At 56.2% G+C, this 14,088-nt stretch overlaps 1 protein-coding gene across 1 annotated transcript; it reads left to right on the top strand.

The window, feature by feature from the left end:
* Positions 1-1,859: 1,859 nt before the first annotated feature.
* NAT16 (N-acetyltransferase 16 (putative)) lies at positions 1,860-9,416 on the top strand. Its single transcript, XM_060079197.1, is given in 6 exon segments — positions 1,860-1,864; positions 2,761-3,043; positions 6,403-6,723; positions 7,361-7,498; positions 7,501-7,850; positions 7,889-9,416. Coding segments are annotated over 6 exon segments (1,182 nt in total). The 3' UTR covers positions 7,974-9,416.
* The last annotated feature ends 4,672 nt before the right edge of the window (positions 9,417-14,088 follow it).

The raw sequence follows: 14,088 nt of genomic DNA, 5'->3' as shown, positions 1-14,088 counted from the left end.
GGCACCTCACAAACAGAGACCTACCCTGTAGACACACAGGGTTACCAGACACACAAAAGTGCTGTCTGCTTTTGCCTGGGGGCTGCATCCACCGAGACGTGGTCTTTGTGCAAATTAGGCAAAGAATGTTCCAGGTTGGGTGGTGACAAACATTTGCTATGGGTTCTTGTCTTTGGGGAAGTGCCGGTGCCACGTGCACAGAGAGAAGATGGATCACTAAACTGCCTAAAGGATCTATTGTATTTTCAAGAGCTCTGGACTCCACAGTACAGAGCCGTCAAGGTTCCCTGTCCCATTTCTCCTGCCGTGTATCTGGATAATAACCGCCAACACTGTGTGGTTTCTCCTCCTATCTGGAAGAGTCTAACTTACAAATATATGAATATATGCCTTAGGAGCACAGCTCATTGCCTCCTGGCAGGCCTTCTTCCTTCCCTGCCATTGTCCATGTGTCCACCAGAGGGCAACCTCTACTCACAAGGCCAATCTGTCACTCTCCTGTTTAAAGCCCTCCCCTAGCTGGCCAGCCCCTGACTACAGGGTGGGTGCAACCCAGAATTGCTTGTTCTTGCAAAGCAGGCTGCTTCTCAGCTCTGGGCTTTGCTCAGGCTTCCCCTTGCACAGGAGGGACCCTGCCCTTCTTTGTCATCTGGAGGGGAATTTTTTTTCTTGCCTCACCCCGTGGCATGTGGGATCTTAATTCCCAGACCAGGGATCGAACCAGCTCCCCCGCCCCGGCATGGGAAACGCGGAGTTTTAACCACTGGACTGCCAGGAAAGTCCCCAGAGGGGAATTTCTAAGACGCACTTGGGGTCTCACTTCCCTTGACCAGCCAACGTGCCAGGCTGGTCCAGGGCATCCTCTCCTCTGCATCCACGTAGTGCTTCCTGAAGATCTAGCACGATCCTCTGTGTCGCTTTAAAACATCAATTTATCAAAAAAGTTGGCTAGCTTCAACATTAATAAGGGCAATAACAGCATTGGATTGCACCATATTAAACCTGTTTAAAATCAATGAGTTCATAACGGTCTGAAAGTAATAATGGATCACTACTGAAGGATGCTGAGGAACCACCACATTATTTGAACAGTTAACAAACAAAGGGGAAAATGTAAGCATTTATCCGGTCTTTCCTTCAACAAACTATCTCTAAGGGTAATCATAGTAGAAGAGAACAAGTTTCCTTTTATAGGCATATTCCAGCTAGGGGGGAAAAAAAACCCCAGAATGACGGATTAAGAATATCACCGTTTTGTAACCCCTAATAAATGATTGGATTTAGATCGAACATCAATATTCGATAAAATTTCTGTAAGACAACCGTATTTGAGCCTTTGAGGGAAGAATGCAACACCGCCTATAGCTTGGACATGAAAGAACTGGAACTTTGGGAAACTTTCGATTCTGATTGGTTGAGGAAACTAGAGGTGGGTGAATGTTGGACCAATCCAAGCGTTTCTGGTGGCAGAGGGGAGTCTTCTGGTGAAAGAGAAGGAATTAGAGTGTGATCACATCTCCTTTCGGCCACTAGTGACTTTTTCCTCCAACACCTTTAACTTTTGAGGTCCTTTCCCACACTGGAATGTATTCCACCTTGACTGCAGCTTTGTGAGATGCGCAGTGTGTTAACTGTTTCAAAAAATCAGAAATGGTGGGAAGTCTTATTTTTGAAAAAAGGTCGAGTGACTTACTTATTGACCTATTGGCCTTGAACAAGAGATGACTCTGATCCCTTTAACTCTTGGGGTGGCTTTGTGTGTGGAAGTCCAGGAACACGATTCTCCATCTTTTCACATTAGCACAGCCAGTGGGATTATCAGGTTATGGAGCGATTACCTTGGAAAGTATAAAACTGGGATGAGGTAGGTGAGAGGTCAACTTCGGTGGGAAGCGGGGGGTATGGGAGCTGGGCAGGAACGAGAGTGGAGACAAGGGGGTGGTGTCCCATCCTCCGCAGCACTTTACAGGTTTTAAAGGACGTTCACATCCATCCCTTTCCTGGTTCCTTGCAGGTAGAACTGCAGGTGTTTTATCTCACTTTACGGGGTGGGGAGCCCCCAGGAGTTAAGAGCCTGGGTCACCAGCTTGTTCAGAGTCAACAGCAGAGCTGCAGCCACTCCGGTTCTGGGTCTGCACTGCGCTCTCCCTCCCACCCTTCGTCCACCCACCGGGTTAGCACGGGTGCCCAGTCGCGTGCACAGAGGTATGTGTTCTTGTACTCGGGTGTCCCCAGGTGTACATTGAAGTCTCTCTCTGCGTGCTGCCCCGCGGGGGCCTTGCTGCCTGACGGCGGGTGAGATGCCCGCAGCTGAGATGTCCGCGGCTGAGTGGAGCTGAGCCTGCCAGTGCGGAGGGCGGGGAGGGGGGCGTGAGGTTGCTCGGCGACCCCCGGGGAGTGGTGGCCCGTCTGACCCGTCTTGGCCTTGCTCTGCTCCTTTCAGCTCTTGGCTTCTGCCACTTGGTGTCTCTACCCTTCCTGATCTTCATGGGTTTCCAATTTCCTCTATCAGTTTCTCCGACCAGGTCCCCAGGGTGTTGGGCTCCGCGTCCCCTTTCCAGCCGCTGTTACTTGTCTAGCAGCCGGAGGTCAGAGAATGGGGCTGACGTTGCGGGGGGTAGGGGCGTGGCCCCCGGAGAAGGGGGACTGGGCGTGGGGGGTATTCCCGGACCCAACATAGAGATGCTGCGGGCATGGGGCCATAACTAAGCCAGCAGTCAGGCCCCTCCACCGACGCTCAAGACGCCTCCCCACCCTCAGTCCCGCCCCACACCGGGACAAGGGGCGGATTCTCGTCTGCAAGGCTAGAGGCCACCCAGCAGTGCCCACCTCACCGCCCAGGGGCAACTCCGCTTTCCCAGGCGCCCCGCCACCCCACCGCCTGCCCCCAGCGCCCGCCAGCCCTCGGTCGCAACCTAATCCGCTCCAGATCCGCGCCATGTTTCCTCTGCATCACTGGGGTTTCCTCCCCTCGGCCGAGCCCGAGCAGAGCAGCGGCCGCGCGTACCTCCCGAATCCCGAAGCTCTGGGCGCCCGAGCCCGCGTGCAGGACTGAGCAGACCCGACCTTCGCATCGGAACTCCGAGTCGGGACCGGACTGCGGCGGCCGGGTCCCCGCGCGTCATCGGAATCTGACCCTCGGAGCTCCGAGGTGACCCCGCTCTAGGTACCGTTCGCTGTCTGCGCGACCGGCCCCGATCGGCTTCTCAGCAGCCAGTCCCTGGCCCTGGCTTGAGAGAGGTAGGGGGGCAGCCGGGCCTGGGGGCGGGGGGCTGGCATGCTCCTCCCCCGCGGAATGGGGGCAGCAGAAACCACGCCCCTCAGGGGAAGAGAGTCTCTGCGCCCCCTACCGCCCAACCCATCCCAGCCCCGCGTCCCAGATAACTTGAGACCCGACTTCGCCCAGGTGTTCAGAGGCGCTTTCCCTCCACCTCCCATCATCATTTGGCTCCCACCTGTCCCAGGACTGGTGCCCAGGGGGACCCCTGCCTAGTAGACAGCTTTCTTCGGATCTCCCTCCCGCCTGCTTCCCCAAAAGACCGGGGACCACCATCCAATACAGCCGCCCCTTCTCCATGATCGTGGCCCTCTGAGGCACCCTCTCTCCCCAGTTCGTTGGTCCATCTTCCTCATCCCCTGCCCCTGCCTCACTTCATCTTGTCTCCCCTGCCTCTGCTCTCAAGTCTCTGTTCTCTTCCAGCCTCTGCTGATTTTCTCCTCCCCGTGACCCCTTTCCCCACCACACACCGCGGGGAGAAGGGGGTGTGTCAAGCTGCTTTCTATTTCTGGTCTCCTTGGGGAGGGGGCGCGTGCTAGGACTTGATGGCATCTGCTGTGCCCTGTGTCACGAGGTGTCATGTCTGTGACTTGGTATCCGTGCCTCTCCCCCACCCCCCATCATCTCCAGGTTGCCTTGGTCTCCTTTCTGCCTCGGCTCCAGTCCTTTTCGCTCTCTTCTTTGGGCGCTTTGTGTAGCTGCGGTCTCTTTGACTCCGCCTCTCCTCTCTCAGCTTCCTCTGCTCCGTGTTCCAGCTCAGAGAAGCTGCGACCTCAGGGCCATCAATATTTCAGGTGTGTTTGGTGGGAGAGAGATGGGGTAGGGGATGGGCTCCCGGCATTACCAGCGATGACTCAAATCATCCTCTCGCCAGAGTGGATCATTCATATTTATGAGATTGAGAGAAAGGATACAAGGATGATAAGGAAATGCTGCCCCCTTTCCTGGAGCCTGGTCCAGGGGGTGCTTGGACTACATTTCCCATAGTGCCCAGGGGCACAGGGCTGCCTCTGTCTCTGCCTAGACACCTAATGGGAGTTAGAACTCAAGGAGCCACGTTGGAGGGTGGGAAGGGATCAGAGTGTGGAGCAAGGGCTGTGGGGCCAGCTGGCTGCTTTCGCTTGGCCTGTTACCCCTGACCTGCTTTGTTCCCAGCTCCCAACTCCTCCAGGGTTGAAGGACCTTAGAACGTTTACATCTCCCCCAAAGCGAATAGGAGGAGAATGCCGGGGAAGAAAAGATGCAGGGTGAATTAACAAGTTCCCCGTTCTTTCCTGTGACCCTGGGAATCCCCTCCCCTTACACACATCTTTATCTGAAATGCAGACACACTCTTTGGCAATAGTCTCCCCATCTTGAAAGTAAGAGGGAAAATGGAGCCTAATGTTTGCACCTAGTAGGATGTGTTCCGGTCTACAAGTTGCTCACATTCTGCCCCCTTATGGGGGCAGTGGGGAATTGCTGGAATATCCCTGAAGTACCAGCTTGTATGTTCCAGGGACCTGTGAACAGCTGATGAGGTTGTCTGGAGATCCAGATGGGAGCCACAAGCTAACCTGCTCCTCTCTGGGACTCATCATCCCCAGAACCTGGTTCAAGTAATCTGACTGAGCTCATTTTTGGCATAGAAATTATTGATGGTGGGGAGAGGGCAGTGGGGGCTCCTCCCGCAATCTCATCTCTGCTTCTGAGTCAGCTTAACCCTTAGCACTTGGAAACTTTGACTCCTGCCAAGGACCCAGTCATTCCTATCCTTGCTCTTCAGGCTGGGGTCGGAGATCTCCCCACTGGCCTGAGATCCAGGAAAATTTAACTTTTAGCCCGACTTTGTCCAAGCTGACTCACCTTAGGCAAGATCTTAACCATCTAGGGCCTTGATTGATTTCCTTTCTGTGAAAGGAATGGGTTGAACCTGATGGTCCCTAGTGGCCATAGCAGGGGCTCTAAGATCCTCTGAGCCTGTGCTTCTCCCTGCCCTCTGATGATACTGGCCTGAGCTGTCTTACCTCACCCCAGCTTACCTGGGGAGCCTTAAGCCTTAAGAATTAGACTGAAAAGAAAGAGGGAGATGGATCCCTTGTTTTGAAGCTTGTTTGTATCGGACCCACTCTGTGCTTACATAAGCCATGTTTGTGATATGGAAGCTAAAATTATCCCTAACCCACCCCTTGGTGCCCCTGCTGGTCCCATCTCCTAAACCTAGGTCATGTTCTTGTAAAAAAAAAAAAAAAAAAAAAAAGTCTAATCGTCCCAAAATCACCCTCCTCAAAGTAGCTGGTATGTGTGTCCCATGGGATGTTGGTTACTGAGGCTTATGTAGGTTATGTGAGTGGAGAATTCTAATTGGCTGAAAGAGAGAAGAGGGGATTTGATTGGTTGATTTGGTTGGTCTGGGGGAGAGAGATCTGGAAATGAGGAGTCATCCGGACTTGGGGACGGGCCTGTCTCTTTCATCCTGTCTCTGGGCAGGGGAAAAAGAAGAGCTGGATGCCAAAGGGGTACCAGATCCACAGGCCATTGACCCAAAAAGGAAACTCTGAGGAATGGGAAGAGCAGGGGTACCCTGAGTGGGAGACGAAGCAAGGATTACAGGAAGAAATTTCCCAAAAAGAAGAAAAGAAGAGAGAGAGAAGGGCGTGTGGATCCAGGGGCCCAGCCAGTAAGGGTGCGTGGCAGATGTGTAGAACTCAGAATAGCGGAGGAACCTGACAGCTTCTGTAATTTAGGATTCCTTTGATGAGTTTCTGGGGGAAGGAGCACAGAAAGAGGGGAGCAGACAAGAGGGGGTAGTCTGGGGTTGGGAGCAGCTAGAATGGGGTCTGGACCCCTGGGTAGACTGAACTCTAGCACCAAGAGGGCCTGAATGCAGGAGCAGCTAAGAGATGGGCTCCGGGGCGGAGCTAAGAGGAAGCTGGGAGTAGTAGGCTCCTGGGAGTGGAGCCAAAGAAAGGGGGCGTGGCGAATGGGCAAGGACCTGAGGCTCAGGGGTCTGGAGCATCTCAAGAGGTGGAAGAGACGCCCGTGAATGATCTTTCCGCAGGCTCTTGAATCCAAGACCCAAGTGCTGAGGAGAGCTCCTTGGGCAGGCCCCGGGTCTGGTCCAGCGCCCGGGGTGGTGACGACAGAGTGCTCAGCGTGTGGGAAGAGGCGAGCCCTTTGAACGGAGAGCCCTGGCAGGGGCGAAGGCGGGGCGGGGGCCCCCTAACGGCCTCGGTCCGCAGATCGCCCTGGGGTCGGTGCACGTGATCGACGCCGGGGAGACGGCTCTGGTGGAGGGGCTGCGCGCGGCGCCCTGGGAGTGCGGCAAGGGCGTGGCTAGGATGCTGCAGCGCTTCTGCTCGCAGCTGGTCAGGCGAAGGCACCCGGGGATCAAGGTGGCACGACTCACCCGGGACGACCAGCAGGGGTCCCGGGAACTGAAGAAATACCACCTAATCACCAAGCAGGTGAGAAGGACAAGGGAGCTCGGATGGGCGGCCCTGTCCCCGAGGGGCCTCCGGGAGTTGTCACCCTACATGCAGCCAGTCACCGGCTTTCCTTCGCTGCCGGCTCTGCCGAGTGGGGGCGCCCATGAGCCCTGCCCTGGGACTCCCAGTCCTTACCCAGGCCCTTTTGCCCAAGGAAAGTCAAACAGCTCCCAACTTCCAGTCTTTAAATCCTCCATCCTTACTCCACGAGGCTGGAGCCCAGGCGTCCGGACTTAGTGTCCCTGCCTCCCCTACATCGATCCCGCCTCTCTTCAGGGACCCAAACATCCTAATCTGAGCCTTTGTCCTTCCCCTCCGTCTCCCCCATCCTACTGACTGATCAGCTTCCCTCGCTTCCACTCTTGGGGTCCACATCCCCACGACCCTGACTACTCCACATTGATCTCCACTCTCCGTGGGGACCCAGGTTTACGGAGGCCTTGCCCCTGGTTCCTGCATGCTCTCACATACCCCACTCCACCCGGCCCCGCACGGTCGGCCCTCGAGGGGCCCAGGTGGGAGCCTGTGGGTGTGAATGTGGGAGTGACGATGCCAAGAGGCGCCGGGCTCGCAGCCCTCCCGCCGCCCGCCCCGCGCTCACTCGTGCCCCCCGCAGGGCATCCTTTCGGTCCAGTTCAACGTGTCGGCCCTGCTGGAGGGGCTGGGCGCGCGGCTGGCGGCTCTGCGGGCCTCCGGCACCTTCTCGCCGCTGCCCACGGAGGCCGTGTCGGAGGCTGGCGGCGACGTGGCACGCCTCTCCTGCTGTCGCCCTCTGTGCAGCACGACGTGCTTCCGGGCGGGACCATCATCCAGGACTGGCAGCCCTACCGGCCGAGCGAGAGTAACTTGAGCCTGCTGGCGGCCAAGGGCCTGGAGTGGCGCGTGGACAGCCGCGCGCGCCCGCGCGTGCTCACGCTGTGCACGCGCCCCTTCCCCATCCCACCTGGCGGCAACGGCACGTGGCGCTACCTCAACATCTACACCTTCAGCAGCGACGGCGCGCAGGTTCAGAGCCAGCTTCTGTGGCATCTGCAGCGCCAGGCCCCGCGTCTCGTCGACCTCAACGTCATGTGTCAGCTCTTCCTGGCGCCCCAGCTGTGGTTACGGCTGGCTGATTTCTGCCAGGCTGGTTGATTTCTGCCAGGCTGGCTGATTTCTGCCAGGCTGGCTTGGGGCTCGAGCTGGTCAAGGGTTATACCGAACAATACCTGCTGGAGGCGGACATCTAAGGCCTCTCCAGTCGGAGGGGAGAGAAGATGCTCTTTAGACCCACCTCCTTCCTCGGATCCCCCAAGAGCCCCGCCCCTGCTGTTTTCAAGCTCCGCCCCCTCCCCCCGCCCTCGGTCATCGGCTCTGCTGCCTACACTTACCAGCTGTCCATCCTTCCCTTCCCTTTTCCCCTTACATCTCTGTCTGCCATCTTGACTCTAGCGCCCCCAAACGCAGTTGCCCACACCCAGATCTGAACCGCCGGGTTTGGGGGAGCCACTCGCGCTTCTGTTGTCCACCCATTCCCTTTCCCTGCCAAAGAATGGGTCCCTTCACAGCTTCAGAGCCTTTCTCTGTCCGTGCCCCAGCCTGGGAGTGTACTCTGCGCTTTGTGACTTCTCCCTTCTGCCCTGTCGTGGATGGAAGCTGGCAGAAGTGTGTGCAACGCCCGATACCCGGCCAGGAGCACAGTTGCCCAATACGTATTACTTTTCTTCCTCCCGATCTTTCTCAGGCCCCCAGAGCTTGCCCTCTGCTCCTCTCCTCACCGTCCTCTCAGTCTCCTGTGCCTGGACGTCTCTTAGTTTTCCGTTGTCCATTTGTCTGCCCCTCCATTCCCCTTCCCCATGATCTCTTCATCACCCGCCCTGTGTGTAATATGGAGAAGGACCTGTAAAGGAAATAGATTTATAATGCCCCACCCCCATTTGGCCCCTGCTTACGCTCTGGTGATACACTTTTCTGAGGCTGCCTCCTCTGACTGGGTTTTCCTCCAACTTTGCACAGTGGTGCTATTTTGCAGGCTCCCTTCCCTATGCCCCCAACCAGGGGCCCAAAGCAGGCCCGTGAACCAGAGTGTTCTGGGTGGAGAGCCTGGTGTAGTGGAGGGCAGGTCCCTCAGCCTGGTGCGAGGCTGTCTCCTGCTTCCACGCGGGCTGCCTTCTAGTGTGACTGGAACCCCCTCCTCCAGATATTTCTGGAACCCCTCCCATCCTCTTGCTCCTTTATGCTTTTTGTGGACTTTGACAGTCTTCTATTTAAATGCAAGTAGTAACAGCTGCATTTGCACCGCGATGTCTCCTACACGGGATCCTCACATCTCCCGCAGAGGGAGGACAGAGAGGCTCAGAAAGACTCAAGTGCCTTCCAAGTGGCTCACAATAGCTGGGAGCCTGGCAGAGACTAGGAACCAGGTGTCCCCAGCCCAGAGCATACCTCAAACCTCACTGTATCTGGAACTTCTTGTTGGACAATGGACAGCAAGCACAGGGTTCGCTGGGGATGGAATCAAAGACATGGACAGAGGAGGGCGCCAAGAGGTGGAACAAGGTGGACAAAGAAGACAGCCGCTGCTCCCCTCTTTCCCCCATTCCGGCTGTGCTGCTGTGCCTTGCTCGGCTGCCTCCTGCACCTGACCAAGCTGCCCTCCTCCCTGTCACTTCAACCATGGCTGTATTGCAATAAAACGGGCCCTTGGCCCACCGTCTGTGTCTGTTTCACTTCTTCTCGGTGGGGAGGGATGAGCTGCATTGTCCTCTCCCCCTTCCCCAGCAGCCTGTATCAGAGAGGATCTCTAAGCCCTGTGGCACTGGGGCTAATGACTTCCTGGAGGGGAGCTGGGGAGGGCTGCTGGCCGTTGCGCGCCCCTACCCCCCACACCAGCCAAGCGGCAGAAAGAATTGATTGCTCAGAACCGAGGCGGGCAGCGGCGCGGCGCTTGGACTAGCCCCCGGCCTCGCTTTCCCCTGGACCTGGGAGTCTGCTGCTGCTCCAAATTCTTGCTCTCTCGCAAGTTCCCCTTGGCATCCAGAACCAGCCTGCCTCATTCCCACGATCCAGGCGTCTAACTCCCAGCTCTCGGCTCTCTCGCGGCCAGCGCCCTTGCTTTCTCCCCATTCCTGGGTGGGCACCGCACGGAGGGGGAAGAGGTGGAGGGAGCCTGGGCGCCGCCCCGCGGGAGCCGAGCTCCGAAGCGGCGGAGACTGCGATCCCGAAAAGTACCACGCGGGGGCGCCAGGACGTGTGCGGACGCGGGCAAGGCAGCGCAAGGTGGTTTCCGTCCGTGTGAGTGTGTCCGTGGGCGTCTTTGTGTGTCTGTGTTTCTGTACATGTGTGTACGAATCAGGGGGTGTCTGGGTGGGATATATTCGGGGCTACGGGCCTGGAGTACCCCAGAATCAGGTACTCCAAGTGGCTTCTTGACGAGGAGGCGCTTGATAGGTTACTATGTACGTGTGGACGGGGAAGCAGGGGACTGTGTATCGTCGCATGTGCAAGGCATAGCCTGTGAGTCTTGGATTTTTGAAGTTACATTCCTTTAGCGCTTTTATGCCCTCCCACCATCCTGTGTAAAAGGAATCGAGGGCTCTCAACCTGAACCTCCATTACACTTGTCACATCTTCAGCATGTGCCTGGACAGGTGACTCTGCTGGACTAGGTGTGACATTGTGTTTGTGTAAGTGGATGTGTCTCAGGATATCAGTATAACTCTGAATGATAGTGTTGTGTGTGTGTTTGTGTAACAGGTGGATGCTGGAGGAGGCTGGTCCAGGATTATGGAAATACAAAATTTCCTTTCTCCTGTTAGCTTGTGGATACCACCTTCATGGTTTGTGTGTGTGTGTGTGTGTGTGTGTGTGTGTGTGTGTGTGTCCCTTTCTCAGTCTTTCCAGTGGCTGTCTCTGTGTCTCTCCTCATCTCTGTCTCTTTCCCTCTTTCTCTTTTCCTTTCTTGGTGACTCATCTCTGCGGTTTAGCCCTCCCCCATCTTGCTGGGTCTCCCCTCCCCCACCCAGGAGAGGGTGGGGGTATGAAGGAATGGGACCCTGGGACTAAAAATCAGGGTGAGCACCCCTTTATTACTCATCATTCCCAGACCCACCAGTGGCCCGTAGCCCTCTCCCAGTCCCCTTCCCAGGACTCCCCACTCTCCTGAACTGGGGTGGGCAGGGGATAGGCAATGATGTGTTCTCATGGGGCCATTTCCACGGGGTTCTTCAGCACCTTCTTTCAATTCAAGGTGGAGACCCCTGCCTTTCTCATAAAGTGCCCCTCCCTGCCTGTTCCCCCCATAGCTGACGCATTGAAAGGCTGCAGAGGTGAGTCACCGGTTGGGGGGAAGGGAGGAAGAGAGGGGAGGTGAGCTGCGGGGACCCCCAAGCCCCTGCCCTCTTTTTCTTTCCCAAACCTTCTCAGGGAAAAGACCCAGTGCTCTGACCCCCCCCCCCACCTTGGTTTTCCAAATCTTCAGCTTGGATCACTACTTGGTTGGACCCCATCTTCTCTTACTACCCTCCTGGAGAGTATGAGAGATTCAGAAACCAAGATAAAGAGACGGATTTATACAAACATCTCAGAGCAAACACCAGGCATCCCCTCCTGGTCCCCATCTCAGCTTTGCCTTTCCCAGCTCTCTCTCATTCCTTTTTCTTTCCTGCCATCTCCCTCCTCTCCCAAACCCCAGGAACCTGTCCCCAGTCCAGCTCTTTTCCAGAAGCCCCTAGAGGCAGCCAGGTATGAAGAACACAGCACATTTTTGAGAGGTGGGTTGCGTGTGAATGAGCTGACCCAGGCAGGGAACTGGGATAGAGAGAGGCAGAAACAGACCCAGAGATTCAGAGTCCATGCAGACACAATCCAGATTGTGGAATCACCAAACCTATTGCCCTGGCTTCCATCTCACTGCCCCCTCCCCCATGTCATAATGGCTGAGACTCTTGGGATGTCGATTTCTGAGACGCTCCCCTGGACTTCTGGGCGGAGTGGAGGAGGAAAGCGTTGGGGAAGAATGCAGGAATGAGGGAACACTCTAAAAAACGCGGGGCAAGACTTGAACTTGGAGGCTGCAGATGAGTGGCTAGGATACTGAGGCTTTTCTGCACAGAAATCTAGAAGTGAAGGTAAGTGGGGAGGGGCATGAAAGATCAAAAGCACATAGCAGTCCACATAACCTGTAACATATATCAACTGACATGGAAGGATCCAGATAAATGCACAAAGACACACGGGTACACACATATTATTGACACACCAAGCCAGGCACAATTTTCAGACACCAGCAGATACCCAGACTGGATGCACTCAAACTCCCAACCGCACAGGTATACAGGCACTCAGAGGGATCAGGACCCACACACACTCACACTTACAGAGACACCTGGAAACAGGCAAAAACACAGCTCCACAGATTGGAAGAGAAAATTACATATTTAAATTGGAACACTACCATGCCCATCCACTCTCTAGCTGATTAAATACACAATTGGTTCCCCCATTTTCCTCTTATTTTTCTTTCCCCCATGTTTCATTAATCTCTGGACACACACAAACGCAATGCTCACGTATGTACATGCATGTGCACATATACAAGCCCACAGGAACACAAACAATCTCTCTAGATGCCCATCTCCCTCATCTCATACTTGGTCTCTTAGCCCCATCAGCCTCTCAGGCTGCCCCCCCACCTCGCCTCCCTCCCTCCCTCTTTCCTTCTCTCTTGGATGGCTTCCCCTCCCCCCACCAGATGTCTGAGCCATCTCTCTCTGATTCATCCTCCTCAGGAAGGTAACGTGACCCCCCCCCCCCCATTCCACTGCTCTCGGTAACCAGGCAGGGAAGATATAGGGGAGTGGGATGAGGAGGAAGAGGAATGAGGGGAACCCATAGGGGCAGAGGGATGTCCTAGATAGTTTGGGGAGGGAGATGAGGCACAGTCTCAGGTCTGTTGCCCCCTCCTCTCCTTCTTTGGCATCTTCACTGTCACCTTGGTTCTCTTTTTTTTTTTTTTTTTTCTTTAGCCTGATGCTTTACCTGTTCCAGATGCCTGCCTGCCTTCCTCCCTCTCCTGCCCCCATCTCTCTTCTCTTTCCTCTCTCTCTACTTCTCCCCACCTCTTTCCCCGCAGAGCTGATGGGGTTTCTTCTGGGAAAGTGGAGCCACTGATGGAACCGAGAAGCCACTGCTGGCTATAGAGGGAAAGCACGTGAGCGTGTGTTTGTGTGTGTGTGTGTGTTTGTGTGTATGTGTGTGTGTGTGTGTGTGTGTGTGAGAGAGAGAGAGAGAGAGAGGGTTTGAGAGAGAGAGAGGAGAGGATGAGGGTCAGTGCTAGGAAGAGATGAGGAAGGGGTTGAGGACTGACTCTGAAAGAGTCTCTGAGCTCCTGACATTCAGCTCTGATCCCGGTTTCCTGAGTCTTAGGGCGCGAGTGCCCTGTGTGTGCCCACAGGCACCCGTGTCTGCAGTCCTTGTGTGTCTGGCATGTGTCATTCCACTCCCCCCTTTCCCTGCCCACGCCCCCGCACAGCTCTCTGCCTGCACCGCAGCCCCCCTCCAGCCTCCCTCCCTCCCGCTCATTTCTGCAGTGGCTGCTCCCCTTGCCTCCCTCCCCTCTCCCCTGCCCCCCTCCTCATTTCCGTCCTCCCCCACCCCCGCCCACGGCTGGTCTCCCTTCACTGGACCCGGCTCGCTGATGGATTCTCTTTGCGCAATCTGTGCGTCATCGCCCCCCATCCCCCCGGAACCTCTAACTGTCCAAGCCCCCAATCCCAACCCCTCTGGCAGGAGATGCGGACGAGGGGTCTGGTGGCAGAGAGGGGCGATCTCTGACGTTGCACTCCCACCCTCCACCCCCCCCCCATCGCGTTTAAATCTTCCCTTTAAGCAATGGAGAGAGATGGAGTTGAGTCAGCCCCCACCTGCGCACCCCCCTCCCCACCTGGTCTGCTCTCGTCCTCCAAACGTCCTTTGGGGGGTAGCAGCGAGAGGGGAAGAAGCAGGAGGGTGGTGGGGAGAGGTGGTCTGAAAAGGGGCCAACAGAGTCAGCTGGACAGAAGGACAGACACACATTTTTTCTCGAGACACGCACAGACCATGAACAGACACGACACAGAGGCACACACATCCTCAGTCTTTTCCCTATCTCTTCCAACTCGGATCCTTTCCGACAGGATCACCCAAGCCTCAAGATCCACCCATGTGCCCCGGCCCAGGGCCCGCATCCCGCACCGCAGATCCGCGGACAGCGCCCGCAGGCGCGCAGAACCATCCCTCCTCTCTCAGGTTCACGCCGTCCTTGGGCGTGTTCCCCACGCACCGTGCAGTCGGGGAATGGGGAGTCTTGCCCCCTCCTCAGTTTTG

This window comes from Mesoplodon densirostris, chromosome 16 (genome assembly GCF_025265405.1).
Source record: "Mesoplodon densirostris isolate mMesDen1 chromosome 16, mMesDen1 primary haplotype, whole genome shotgun sequence".
In the NCBI taxonomy this organism is placed as follows: Eukaryota; Metazoa; Chordata; class Mammalia; order Artiodactyla; family Ziphiidae; genus Mesoplodon; species Mesoplodon densirostris.
Note: the sequence above shows the minus strand (reverse complement) of the source record. Positions and strands in the feature narration are given on the sequence as shown.